This window comes from Grus americana, chromosome 1 (genome assembly GCF_028858705.1).
Source record: "Grus americana isolate bGruAme1 chromosome 1, bGruAme1.mat, whole genome shotgun sequence".
Lineage (NCBI taxonomy): Eukaryota > Metazoa > Chordata > Aves > Gruiformes > Gruidae > Grus > Grus americana.
The window spans coordinates 64,921,560-64,934,811 of NC_072852.1; the positions used below are offsets into that span (position 1 = coordinate 64,921,560).

General features: G+C 41.2%; 1 protein-coding gene across 1 annotated transcript in view; it reads left to right on the forward strand.

The window, feature by feature from the left end:
* The window catches only part of TMEM178B (transmembrane protein 178B), a 222,340-nt gene that overhangs the window by 53,593 nt on the left and 155,495 nt on the right, over positions 1-13,252 (forward strand). The window contains exon 2 of the mRNA XM_054841463.1: positions 9,571-9,684. Within this exon, the coding sequence (XP_054697438.1) occupies positions 9,571-9,684 (114 nt within the window). The remainder of the gene's footprint in view (positions 1-9,570; positions 9,685-13,252) is intronic.

Sequence of the window (13,252 nt, forward strand, 5' to 3'; positions counted from 1 at the left end):
GCAGCTGATATAATGCTATATTTTGGTTTTAGGATGAGAATAATGTTGATAACATAATATTTCAGCTGTTGCCAAGCAGTCAAGGACTCTTCAGCTTCTTATACTGGTCTGCCAATGAGAAGGGAGGGGGCACCCAAGAAGTTGGGAGGGGACACAGCCAGAGGACCGCTGACCCAAACTGGCCAAAGGGATATTCCATACCATATGGCATCATGCTCAGTATATAACTGGGGGTTGGCCGGGAGATGGCACAACTCAGGAACCAGCTGAGCATTGGCTTCGGGTGGTGAGAAATTGTGCTGTGCATCACTTGTTTTGTATATTCTATTATCATTATTATTAATCTTCCTTTTCTGTCCTATTAAACTGTCTTTATGTCAACCCATGAGTTTTACTGGTGGTTTTTTCCTTTTCAATTCTCTCTCCCATCTCACTGGGTCAAGGGGGAGTGAGCAAACATCTGTGTGGTTTTAGCTGCCTGCCAGGTTAAACCATGATGATCCTTTAAAGGTAGCCAACTGGCCAACCCCCCAGGTATATACTGAGCATGATGCCATATGGTATGGGATATCCCTGTGGCCAGTTTGGGTCACCTGTCCTGGCTGTGTCCCCTCCCAGCTTCTTGGGTGCCCCCTGCCTTCTCATTGGCAGGCCAGTATAAGAGGCTGAAGAGTCCTTGACTGCTCGATAACACACCAATATTTTAGTTGTTCCCAACATTACTCATCCTAAATACAAATCACAGCACTATACCAGCTACTAGGAAGAAAATTAACTCTATCCCAGCTGAAACCAGGACAGGAAATCAAGTGAGATGAACTGTAAAAGAAAAATAGGAGGAAAAAGAGCAGGAATGTTCTGCTTGTCACTCTGAAAAAAAAACTTTGCTCACTTTCCTAATGAAAATCTTTAAGCTGTACATTCTGTTAATGTATTTGCTGGGTATGTGCCATTTCTGGGACAAGTATTATTTTATGAATGTCTCATCCTTTCAGTGGCTGCCAACTTGGTGAATACAAGCAAGCTTTTCCTTCAGGTAAAACAGAGGATGCTGTTATCTTCTTGAGTATGTTTCACTGAAGTTCTGTGTTCATTACATTTTCTGGTGGTCAGTAAAGACATCTACATGTAAAAAGCAAATTTAGGTGATATTGTCGAGTTCCGGCTATTGATATATCCTTTTGCTACTGGCATTCTGGCAGCCTTTCTGCATTTTTACCCAGCAGGGAAGATATAGGTGCCTAATGTGCTTGTAAGTACATTTATAGTAAGTACAGTTAGCAAATTGTTATTTATTTTCATGCAGAAAATTGACTCTGAAGCAAAGAGCTTGCAAGGGAGTAGAACCACTTGTGAAACTTGATATAATATGGCTGATGGTTTCAGCTGGAAAAAACACTACAAATAATTAGGAAAAATGTCAATGTTTTAGAGTTTTCAAAATACAGTTTTAAGACTTTCAATTGAAATACATTTTTAAAATTATTTTTAAAGATGGCAAAATAAATTAGATGAGTTCAGTTTTGTGTATGCACAAAACTTGTCAGTTTATCTGAAATTCTGGCTTAACTTTTTTCCTGGTTGTGTCAGTGTTATCCTTCCTCAGTTTTTCAAGTTGGCCATTGAACCCAAAACACAGATTATTTGCCTGCCTGTGTTTTGTGAGCATGGCTGGTGTGAGCATATCAATGATGACCATAGCACATCTTCCACCACACTAGGAGGGAAGGAATTGCAGCTCTACAGAACTTGACTGCAGACCTCTGCTTCTTGCTGTGGTACTGTTGGTGCCATGGTGGCTGCTCCACATGCTTCTCCAGTCTTGGAGATTAACCATCTAGGTAGATAAGGCGGCTTTACTAGAGCTATGGTCACTCAGGGCTGAACTTCCTTTGGCAGTCCTTACTAGGATGATTTTAACTGCGGAGATGCGCACAGCATAGGTTTAGGTTTACATTTGTAAATAACGGTGGATTTGTAACAACATTAGATCCTAAGCACCACTTGTTTCACTTTGTGTGTGTTTTCAGGGAAGGGATGTTACTTCAGACTGGCTCTGCTCTTGTACCATCAGTTGAATTCCCATTAGCTCATCTTCCGATTTAGCTTTATTTGCGAAGAATTTAGTTGGCATGGTCTTAACAGCATATTGTGTTATGAACCAAAGCATGGTAACCAGACATGATTAGGAGGTCATTCTCAAAAGTGCACTCCTGATACACACTAAGTGTTACCATAGACGCATTCATTGTCTCTCCCAATATGTGACTCTTGGGTGGGCCTGTGAATGGGGAAGGGGACTGTTACATCCCTCTTACTTCTACATGAACCTGTAAATGGTGAGTAGAAGCTAACAGTGTACCTCCACCCACTTGTAAAGGTAGCAGCTAAGGGCTAGCAACTTAGTCTTAAACCCAAAAGACACAAACCTCAACCCATCAACGGAAGGGGAAACATCAGCCCAATTTCTTTGCAGCCCATAGTAAGCAACAACCATTAACAGAAGTTGTTCCACTTTATCTAGGACAAGTAGCAACAAGTTCTACTGGCAGACCAAGCTGAACCTCCATTCAGGATGATGCCAGAGCCAGCCAGGAACAAATATGATCTCCTATTCTATAAATTTGGCCCATGCTGCAGCTGAAAATCTATCTTGAGCTCCATTAATTAGAACATTGGCTTCTATTTATACATATAAACTAATGAATATTAATCAGACAAGTTGATTAAGGTGATGCTATTTGCATATTCTTCCTGGATTTTTAGACTTTTACCCTTAGGTATTCTAGTATTCAAGATATTCATGTGGTACCAAGGGAAATTTTGATTAGGTATTAGGGGAAAAATAATTCATAATGAAGGTGGTCAGATGTTGGAACAGATGCTCAAAGATGTTGTGCACCTCCATTCTTGGAGGTAGTTAAAACTTGATTGGACAAGGCCCTAAGCAATGTGAACTATCTTCAAATTTGATTTTAACTTTGAAGTTGTTCCTCCTTTAAGCAGGGGATTGGGCAGGCTGACAGCTAGAGGACCCTTCTAACATAAATGATTCTACTAGTAAAGCAGAAGAATAATGTTCCTACATTTTTGGCATTGAGATATTTATAGATGGGCACAAATATGTAACCAGTACTTTCATGGTTAGTATTGCTCCAGAGGTAATGAAATAATCCTGTTAAGTGTTGCAATACTTTCTAATGAAGTATCTGCCTTCATTAAGATGATAGCTACTCATCATGAGTTCATTAACTAGTCAGCATATCTGATTGCAATTCTGTCATAGCAGCTGGTTAAGGTAGAGCCTAATTTCTCATCCTACCATCCTCCACAGTTTAGTTTGACCAGCTAATGCATGCTGAAACTGCAACAACAACCTCGCCTACATTAAGGTACTTCCAGATTAGTTCTGATGATTCATATTAAATGATTTAAGAGACTGAGGGCAGCATATACTGCTGAGGGCAATAATTCTTATGTTGCACCAGCCTGAATGGCTAGCACTGCTGCATACAATGCTAGCACAATTTAACAATGAACTTTTCCAAGGGAGACAAGACTTTTAAGACAGAACATTAACAGATATATATGCTACATGCAATTGCTTTGTGTAACCTGATCCTTGGCCTAAGTATGATTATAGCCCCTGGAAATCTTACTGAGATGTTATGCTATGGAAAAACTATAAACTTTCTCTGCTCTGCAGCTTTTTCTGAAGATAATGTGAAACAATTAGAGGCTAAATAACCAATATACATCTTCTGTCAGCTTAGCATGGATATAGTCACCCAATGAGGGAACAGTATCCAAACCATGGTATTAAGGCAATCTCTTCTACAGAAAAGGTAGTTTCTCATAATGAATAGCAAATATATGTAGTGAGTGCACTTTGCAAGCCAGAGGCTAAGGTTCCTTTTACTAGAAATGTTTGTGTAGTAATTCTCAGAGTTGTAAAAATTACAGCTAGCATGAAGGGTGAATTTTGTGGAATAAATTGCATTCTGCAAACAGTTCATCTAGAGGTATCTACAACACAGAAGAGGGAAAAGCTGCCTAGAGGTAGCAAAGCCTCAGAACATCCATATCAGTCTTTTCAGGGAAGCTCATCATATCAAAAGCCTTGGCACGAAATGTAATAAAACAATACTAGCTGTACAGCAGATCCCTCTTAGAAATCAACATATGTACTGCGAGAGAAGAATGGGTACCACCTGTTTTCAGATCTCTGCATGTTATAGAAAGTAAGGTGATGTCAGTGCTAGCTTGTTGTGAAATCTGAAATAGCCAAGCCATAGTTCATCCAGAGCAAGTGAGCTGCTAGTGCCCTGCATCTGTCTGAGATTCCTGATTGCTCTTACCCAAGGATAGCTGGGAAGAGTCTTACAGTGGGAGAAATTCTTATGTATAGCTGTGAGCCTTCTAGCTACCAAAGGTGACTTGTTCACAGGCATTGGGCTAATCTGTACCTGGACCTTATGGATGGTTCCACAATTTGTGGCCCTGGAAGATGGGGTGTGGTGGTGGTGGGTAAATGTGAAATCTTTTAGCCCTCATTAGCAGGGAGTATAGTCAGATAATCTGTGTGACTTGTGTGTGTGCCATCTTGGGCCAGATCAGAAGTGACATTACTGACACTTCCCTAACTGCTCTCACAGATTACCAGTTTCATGAAAGACCATCTGAAGGACTGCTTTGTGTTACCAGGTGTCAGATGAGTTGGTCTGTATTATGCAGCAGACTAAACCATACGATCACAGTGGCAGTGTAAATTCCTGAAACTTGACAACCACCTTTGCAAAAATCAAGCTGACCTCACAGGGCAAATGTCTCTGGGTACTTCTGAGATCTAAATTGTAGGACTGATGTGATCAATACCCTGGGGGCATTTTGAATCTTCATTCTATTTCTTAAATTTACCATGAGTAAAGACTGCTTCATGGAGCAGTTGGAATGTGTTGAAATATTATGTTGAGGGGACGGAGGGAAATGCACTTGGTGGTGAAGACAAACACTGGCCCAAATGTTCTGAAAAAACAATGTGTGTTTACCCACTAGACAAATACAGTATGGATATCAGCAGTATGACCTTCCTTTTAATTGATCTCAACCCTGTTCTATCTAGAGTGGGAAAATGGTTCGTTCAGTTACCCCCTGCATCACCGAAGAGCCTGTGGCCTCTGCTGGGGTAGTATTTACAGCCCTAGTAATGCAGTGGGAGCTGAGTTTCACTAGCAGCTGAACTTAACATCAGGATATTGGGATAGTTTTGAAAATTGAATAGAAAAGAATTGCATAATGTTTTCAGGTGATATTCCTGTGATAGCACAGTTTAAGGATTTTCCTTGTAATGGAGAGAAGAGGAAATCATTATATAATAATATGGTGATAGCATGGAGCAATATTTAAAGGATATGGGAGGGGAACTGAGCAGGGAGGGAGATCAGTAAGAGGAGTGGCATGTTTGCTGTGTAATACTTATCTGCTGTGGATGAAGCTATTTCTAGTTTTCTTATCTCAATTTTACTTGGCATCTGAACTTTTCTGGAACAAGGGGTTGCCAACCACAGAGTTACAGCTGCCGAATCCCCTCTGAGCATCTGTGCTTATGTGAGGATGGTATGGCAGAGTTTTGCTCTGTGTGATTCTAGTTGCATCTTCCTGCTGATTCCTTTCCTAGCACTCTATTTGAAGATGCTAGCCACTTTTCTTCAGCATTTTCAGCAAATATTCCCTGTTCCTCTGATCACAGGGAAATATACTGCATCTGTTAGTGGAGCAGCTTTATGGTTGTTCCATGTTTCTTGTGGCCAGCTAGAACACTGGTTGTGGCAGCTGCATAGGTGAAAAAACCCACTTGCTGATTTGCTTTATAAATACCAGTTATTTGAGCAAAGTGCAGAGCTCAGCTGCAGTTGCATTTGGTCTTTCTAAGTTAGTGCTGAAGGCTGGAGATGCTCCGTAAATTGCAGTTACCCTACTGAGGGTATGAAAGGGAAAGTGTTTTTTCCTTATTTTCCTCCTTAGTCTTGCTTCCCCTCCTACCCCAAAGACTGGAGTGAGCATAGCTATTAATTCATCTGAAGGTAAGGGTTTCTTAGAGTTTTTTCTGAGAGGACTTTCTAGGAGAGCAGTAGTTCTGATCCTTGCTGCAGTCACTGCCTCTGCTTTCCCAGGGGCCTCCAGGAATTGGATGTTTTGAACCTAGTTCTCTTCTGTGTAGGACAAGTAGGGAAATATCATGAAGTATGAAATTGCCACAGCTATAGACTTATCCTTTTTCTAACTTTTACTGGCAGGTCCAGGCAAATGAAAGCCTTTTTCTAAATTTCAAAAGCTAATTTTCACCTCTGGCTAGATATATGCTGATGTTTATGTCAGCAGAGTCACTCTTCTACATCTGTGAGAGCAGGTTTAGACAAATAGCTTATGTTTAAATGCTAAGCAATCATAAACCTTGTCAGTTTGGGCCATGAAAAGTTTGAGGTTCCCAGTGAGGTCCTGCCTGCCTCTCCTATCAGTAGTGGTCATGCAGATAAAGATGGCTGCATGGTCTCTCCAGCAGTTGCTGCTGTTCTAGAGTCTGAAGTAATTGAAGTGCTGGAAGCTAACAGAAGACAGCTCTGAAATGCTCTGAACTACGTTCTCCTGAGTGTATTAAACTCAGTGTTCACAGGAGAGTTTAATAGCCTAAAGCCAAAAGGGCCCATTAGCTCATGCAGGCTGACCTCTAGTATATCATAGACCTTTACGCTTCACCCGTTTATCCCTTTATTGAGCCCAGTCACTTGGATTAGACTGAAGTATTTTGAGCCCTGTAACAAAAAATTAATTAGACGTACCCATTCTAGCAGTGAACCTACACTTAATGCTTCGGAGAACGATGAAAATCCAGGAGCAGCATCCTTGTCTGGCTGATCTTGGGAGGTATGTTTCCCCATGTAAGATGAGTAGTGGGGACAATTCCCAGGTACAAGTGAATTCCCTGTACTTTGCTGAGCCCTGTTGAGTGCACACAGTGACCAGCCTTGATATTTCAGAAACAAGTAGGGGAAAAAGGAGAATGTATCTCATCATGTACACTGAAGAGCACTTTACCTTCTGGTCCCTACAAACTCCTGGTTGGAATCATGATGTTTATTGACTAATAGCATGTTATTTAGAGGCAGGAACAGTGCTGAAATTTGTCGTGTGGCTGTAAAGGAGATAATCATGGAATTTGCAATTCAAATCTGCCTGTACTTCAGCTACCATTGAACCATTGCCACTGCAGTTGTACTTTTAGTTCTAGACAGTCTTTAAAGATGTACTTAAGTCTTGTTAAAGCCATGGGGATGTAACCGCGAGCCCAAAATTACGTATATAGCGAAGTGATGACCTGAATTCAGACCATAATCTCTCTTTCTGTTTTAGGTTTTTGTGATATAAGATAGCAAACAACTCACTGCCTTACTACTGACAGTATTTGCAGTAAGGATTAAAAGTATGATGGACCTTGCTAGAAATTAGCCTCTTTAGTGTAACAGGAGGTACTTTTTACTGATTAAGAAATTTTAGCAAATGGAACAGGATTTTTTTTCTTCCTCCCTTCTGTATGCTTTTATTTTGAATCTTGGCTCTGTGTCCTTGTCTGCTATTCTATATAAATCTTTTCTCTGGGTAGATATCTGATAACTTAAAGATTATTTTCAGACAAATAAGCATTTTCCATTTTCTTGCCATTGCTTCTGATCCATGAAAGCAGCTGAACAAAAGGGGACAGGAAAACCTTTAAGAAGGCAAAGTTGTGATTTGAGGCTTTTTTAAAGCTCTTTGCACACTAGCTGCCTTTTTTTAAATACTATTCTTGGTTTGAAACTTTAATTCTGGGCGTACATTTGGTGCCCAGATGGTGCAGACTCACACAGAAGCCCATCACGCTGTCAGGGCAGGCGGATACATATGTAAATATTTTGCCTTTTTCTCCTATAATATTTGGCTTTGTCTAATCTAATTGCTGTCAAAGGCAGAATGTGAGGAATGCTTAAGAGGAACAAACAATGAGGACCTCAAATGTTTGTATTGCACTAACTTTGGAAGATGCTAGTAGACTGCAATGTAACTAATAATTTTGTTTCATGGGTACTCTTATTCACGCTGTGAATTCATGGTGTATGATCTAAGTTCACACTGAGTAATATTTTACAACCTGAGGTAAAAATCTGTAGTTCTAGTGGCATAAAAGCGTATTTAACCCCTTGGAGCTGTTGATATAAGGCTAATGGCTCTACCTTCTCAGTTCAGACTGAGAGTAAGTGTTCTCTACCTGCCTCTTGGTGTACAGCACTCTTTCTTATTCATATAATTCATTGCTTCATTTAATTTATTCTATTGAGTGCCTGTCTTAATGTATTTTTAATACATAAAAGCATTTCCAGCATAACTGCCTCTCTGACCAGAGGTAGCTAGTAGCAAACAGTGTGGCCAACCACATTAAGGACGTCTAGTTATTAAAGGCCTGATCCAAAATACCACAATATTAATGGAAAAATTACTTTCATGAACTTTGAATCTGACTGCTTAGTGAAAAGCTCTAATAAAGTCAGTGTTAGTTAAGGATGCTGGTAACATGGATGTAGGAAACCTTACTGGTTTTCATCAGTGCAAGAATGGTTGCACTGTCATGGGTTTCTGATTAGATGTGAAATTTGGCTAGGCATCAGGCTATGCCAGACTCATTTCTTTAAGGACACTAACTATGCAGAGAGATGCCAGGAGATCAGGGCCTGGAGGTGTGATTATTGTAGAGGAAGGGAAGTGGCTGTAAAAGGAGAATGTAATAATGCGATCAGAAGACAAACAGAAGCAGCACATGGTGCTTTTTTTCCGTGGAATGTAGATGAAATTCTGACTACAGGGGGGAAAAATTGCCCACTTTAGCCATTTGTGTTGCCATCTGAGGCTCATTATTTAAGGGTGTCAGTAAATTCTGTTTCTGAGCCTGCTATGAAAGTGTCTGACTACCTTCAAGAGACGTACCATTGCCTGTCACGTATTCTTCTGCTTGTCTTGCTTCTTGGCTGTGGGGTGGAAGGGGATCAGGAAAATTATTCACTATCTATATATATTATTTTTCCTGTGCTGTTTTTTATTACTGAAGGAAAGATCAAAGATGTTTGCTTTCTGTACCTGCTGGAGTATGGGCATTGAGACACATTACTGCACAATAAGCTAAGACGTGAATTTAGTTTCTACACAGTAAATGCTGGTATACCCGCTGCTAGCTCGTGGTTCAGAGAAAAAAAAAATAAAAGAAGGGGTGATTTGCCATATATAGCTGATGGTGAAAGCAGACACTCTGGTAGCTACTGCAGGGCCTTTGGTGTATCGTAAGTTTGGATGTGAGCTTACCCTACAGGTAACTTGTGCCTTTCATGGGCCAAAGATAGCATTGGTTGTCACAGTGGACTGATGGCAGGGATTACCTTGCTCCTAGCCTCTGCTTTTGATTGTCAAGACCATTTGGTCTACAGCTGGGAGCATATGCTGCATTAATATAACAGCACTTTCTCTTTTGCATGTTGCCTTTCCCAGGAGCAATTGAGCGGTGCACGTACATCAAGTACCACTACTCCTCAGCGACCATTCCCAAGAACCTCACCTACAACATCACCAAGACAATCCGCCAGGATGAGTGGCATGCCTTGCGTAAGTGTTGCTGGCTTTCTTCTGTGTTCTGCTTGCTTGTGGACTAAGTGAGGTACTGACTGATAAATGAGAACACAGGCTTTGACTGACAACCTGCTCAGAGCCCTCTTCTCACATACAGTGTGTCTCTGTAGCAGACTGATCGATTTGTTCTTAGGACCTACATCTCTGTTTCTGCTGCTGACTAGAAATTCTGCTGAGGCATGAAAAAGTGGCAGTGGGGAAGAGGCATTTATATGCAGAGATTAATACTGAGTTAAATACAAAAATGAATAACAAAATCAATGCCCTATTTTTTAATTCAGTAGAACGCTTGGTATGTGAACGTATTCTCATGCAGTTCATGCTGTTGCTGAGTTTTCTGCTTCCAGCAGAATTCATTGCTGGCTTTTATTGTAGAATATGTCCTGTTGCCTGCAGCTCCTGAGTGAGTGTGGCATCACTCTCCTTTGAAGATCTAGAAAGAGAAATGCTGTGCTCTTTAAGGCACAGGGAAGAAGCTTAGCCCTTAGTGATAATTGTAGCCAGTGGTCACCAACTTGTAACATTTGCTGAAGCAATAAGATCTGACAGGGATGGAATTGCCTTGAGATGTATTGGCTGGCCTTAAAGCTTTTTTCCTTCTCATCTTGAAGATAGAAAAGGGTTTTCACTAATAAAATGGAAGAAGTAGGATTTCACAAGTAAGGATGCCACGGCAACTTCTCTTGTTACTGTGTAGTCATGGGGACTGATGAATGTCCTGAGCTCCTCTGTTTCAGTGGAAGCAGTTAACAGCTCCTTGAAGATGGCAGGGATTGAGGGATGCTGATTCTGATTGGAAACTTTGAAAGGTGGTAGTGAGCAGCTACTGTCCAGACTCTGTCAGTTTGAGAAATATGTAAGACCTCTAATGTGTGTTCCCAGAACTTTCAGTCCCTGTTTCACTCCTGCCTTATGTGGCCGTTGCTTTGGGAGGGTCCTTTTAAGCTCTGGGGAGGAGGAGATGTAATGATATAGTTGATTTCCTGCACTGATAAGGTCAGGCCTGGTTTGAGACTCCTTGGTTCTTGCAGGCCTGCTTGGTCAAATCTGGTAATGCATTAAGGAAGTTCTAGAGGGTCTTGCTGAACTCCTAATTTTTTTTTTTTTTTTTTTTTTTGGAAATGTGTCTGTGTATATACATATTTTTATTGTGATATGACAAAGAAAAGTAATATTGAACTCATGCCTCTCAGAAGGTTGTAAGAGGCTGGTCTTGAAAAATATTGTGCTGTGCTCATTTGTCCCTGAAATTGGATCATCAGGCAGTTTGGTTCCCTTCAGGTTTTCTGCTGTCATCTCTGTCATCTCTGCTGGTGTCAGTTTTATGTTAATGTTGTTCATATGTGGGCAGAAAGAAATGCACCCCTCCCTCAGACATCTTCTGTTAGGATTCATAGGGCAGTAGGAAGGGTCTTTGGTTTGTGCTTGCATTTGTGTATGTGTGCTTTTGCCACTCTTGTGAGCAACAATGACTTCTGCAACCATCCATTGGGAATCTCACTATTTAATGGAGGAATTATTGTCTTAAGTTCATCTTTATCTTGGTAATGGCTCAAGTAAAAGCTATTCTGAAGTTGTATTTGTATTTTTTTTCTGTCTTCCTAACTTAAATATCATTACTAATATACCTGGCCGTGTAAGGCACTTGACATGCACATCCTTTGGTGAGATCAGCAAGTTCCTGAGCCTGGTATGTTGGCAGCTGACAGGAGCCTCTAGTAGGGCATTCAGCAGTCTCCAAAGTGGCAGTCTAGACGCTATGCTTACACATTTACATATCTGATTTGGACCAAGGCACTTTCAGGGTGAGGCTGCTTGTTCCCTCCTTGGGGAGGGTACACCGAGTGTGTGGGTGTGCATGCATATTTCTGACCCAGATTTTCTTGCTAGTTCATGAGTCAGATAAGTGTAGGTAGATGTAAATAGAACTGAAGTTTGAATCTATCTAAAGACAGGGAAGGAAAGAAATAATTTGCTGAAGCACTCTCTTCTCCAGAGCAGTTAGGTGCAATGGTGAGTGCTTGATATATAGGGTTAGCCACTGGAGGATCTGGAGGTCACTGCATTTAAGAATGAACTGAACCTATATGATTATTTCCTGTGTAGGAACAGCGACTTTGCTGTTTATCTCTAAAACATGTGTTTTAAAAGAGAAGGGCAATACCAATCTTGTCAAATTGTGTTTCGGTTGAGGGGGATGTTCTTCCTTTGCAGTGGAGGAGACATAAAGTGAGGTAAGACTCTAAGTCCCTTCAGAAAGTTCCTGTAATTTTAGTCCCTGCCACAGCAGCCAACCGGGTTCTGTACCTCTGGACTAGCTTCATCCAGGGCACAGCTACTTCAGCTCACCACTGCTCATCCTGTGGTAGAATAGTGTTTCCAAGTCAACCTGGCCATTATTTTCCTCTGAACAATTTCCTATTCAGAATTTCCCTTTTGCTGAGTGTTGTGACAAACAGCAAAAGAAGCAGGGCCCAGGCCTGTTGTTCTTCCTGCTCTTGCCATGGGTAATTTTTCAGATCTGTTGCATGGGATGGAAAAAAAATTATCTCCTGATGAAACACTGGGGCAAAATGGCATCCTGGAGAATTTCAGAGGAAGGTGAAACCAGAGTGTCCAGTCACAGTACTAAAGAAAAAAGCCTCTTCCAAACTGAAGCCACTGAAGTCCTTTGCCATATTTGTATTTCAGTAGTGGTTATTTTCCTCCCCTGGTGCATGGGCAGCAAACCGTTGTGCCTGGGAAGGAAATCTGTTGCTTTGCCTGTTTACTGGGTGGGGGATCAGAGGAGAGAGGACTCTAGCCATGCCCAGGAGACTGCTTTTTTCAGACTGGTGTGAGGGATTGATGCTTCAGCAGTTTCTCTTAAATTGCAGGAGTGGGTGAGGGGCAATTAATTTGAGGCTGAGGACCCCATGGCACCAGTCAGCACAGAAAGCAGATATTCCTCTACCTGTGCTGTCAGCTATGCTACAAGAACCCAGGGGAGCAGCTGGACCTGGAGGAATGTTTGGAGCTGACTTTATAATTTTTGATTTTATCTTTTTCCATTCTGTTTGACATTTTCAAGATGGAACCTTTGCTCCAAATTGATTGCCTATGGCAGTATGAGCTGGGGAAATAGGACTTCACTTCCTGCAATCACTTCCTCTCAACTATCTCTGGTTAAACAGGGATGGAGGGAAGGATGATTGTAGTATTGCCAGCTCTCACCTGTCAGGAGATAAATGTTCATCTAAATAGACAAAACGAGTGTCTATATGAGCTGGGAGGGGAAGGGAGAAGGGAAAGAAAGCTGCGGCCGACAACTTTGAGCGTGAGTAACTGTCTCTTTATGGAAAATGCCAGTGTAATGATACGATTGAGTCACTATTAGGCATTTATCCTGTCACATTTTGGCTCCAGTCTTGTGCACAATAACTTGATCCATAGTTCTGGCTTCTGAAAAACTCCAGCAGCATCACTGATGCTTTTAGAAATGGAGGTAAATATTATTAGAACAAAAATCCAAGAAAATCTGAACAGTTCTATATTTATTTGCATA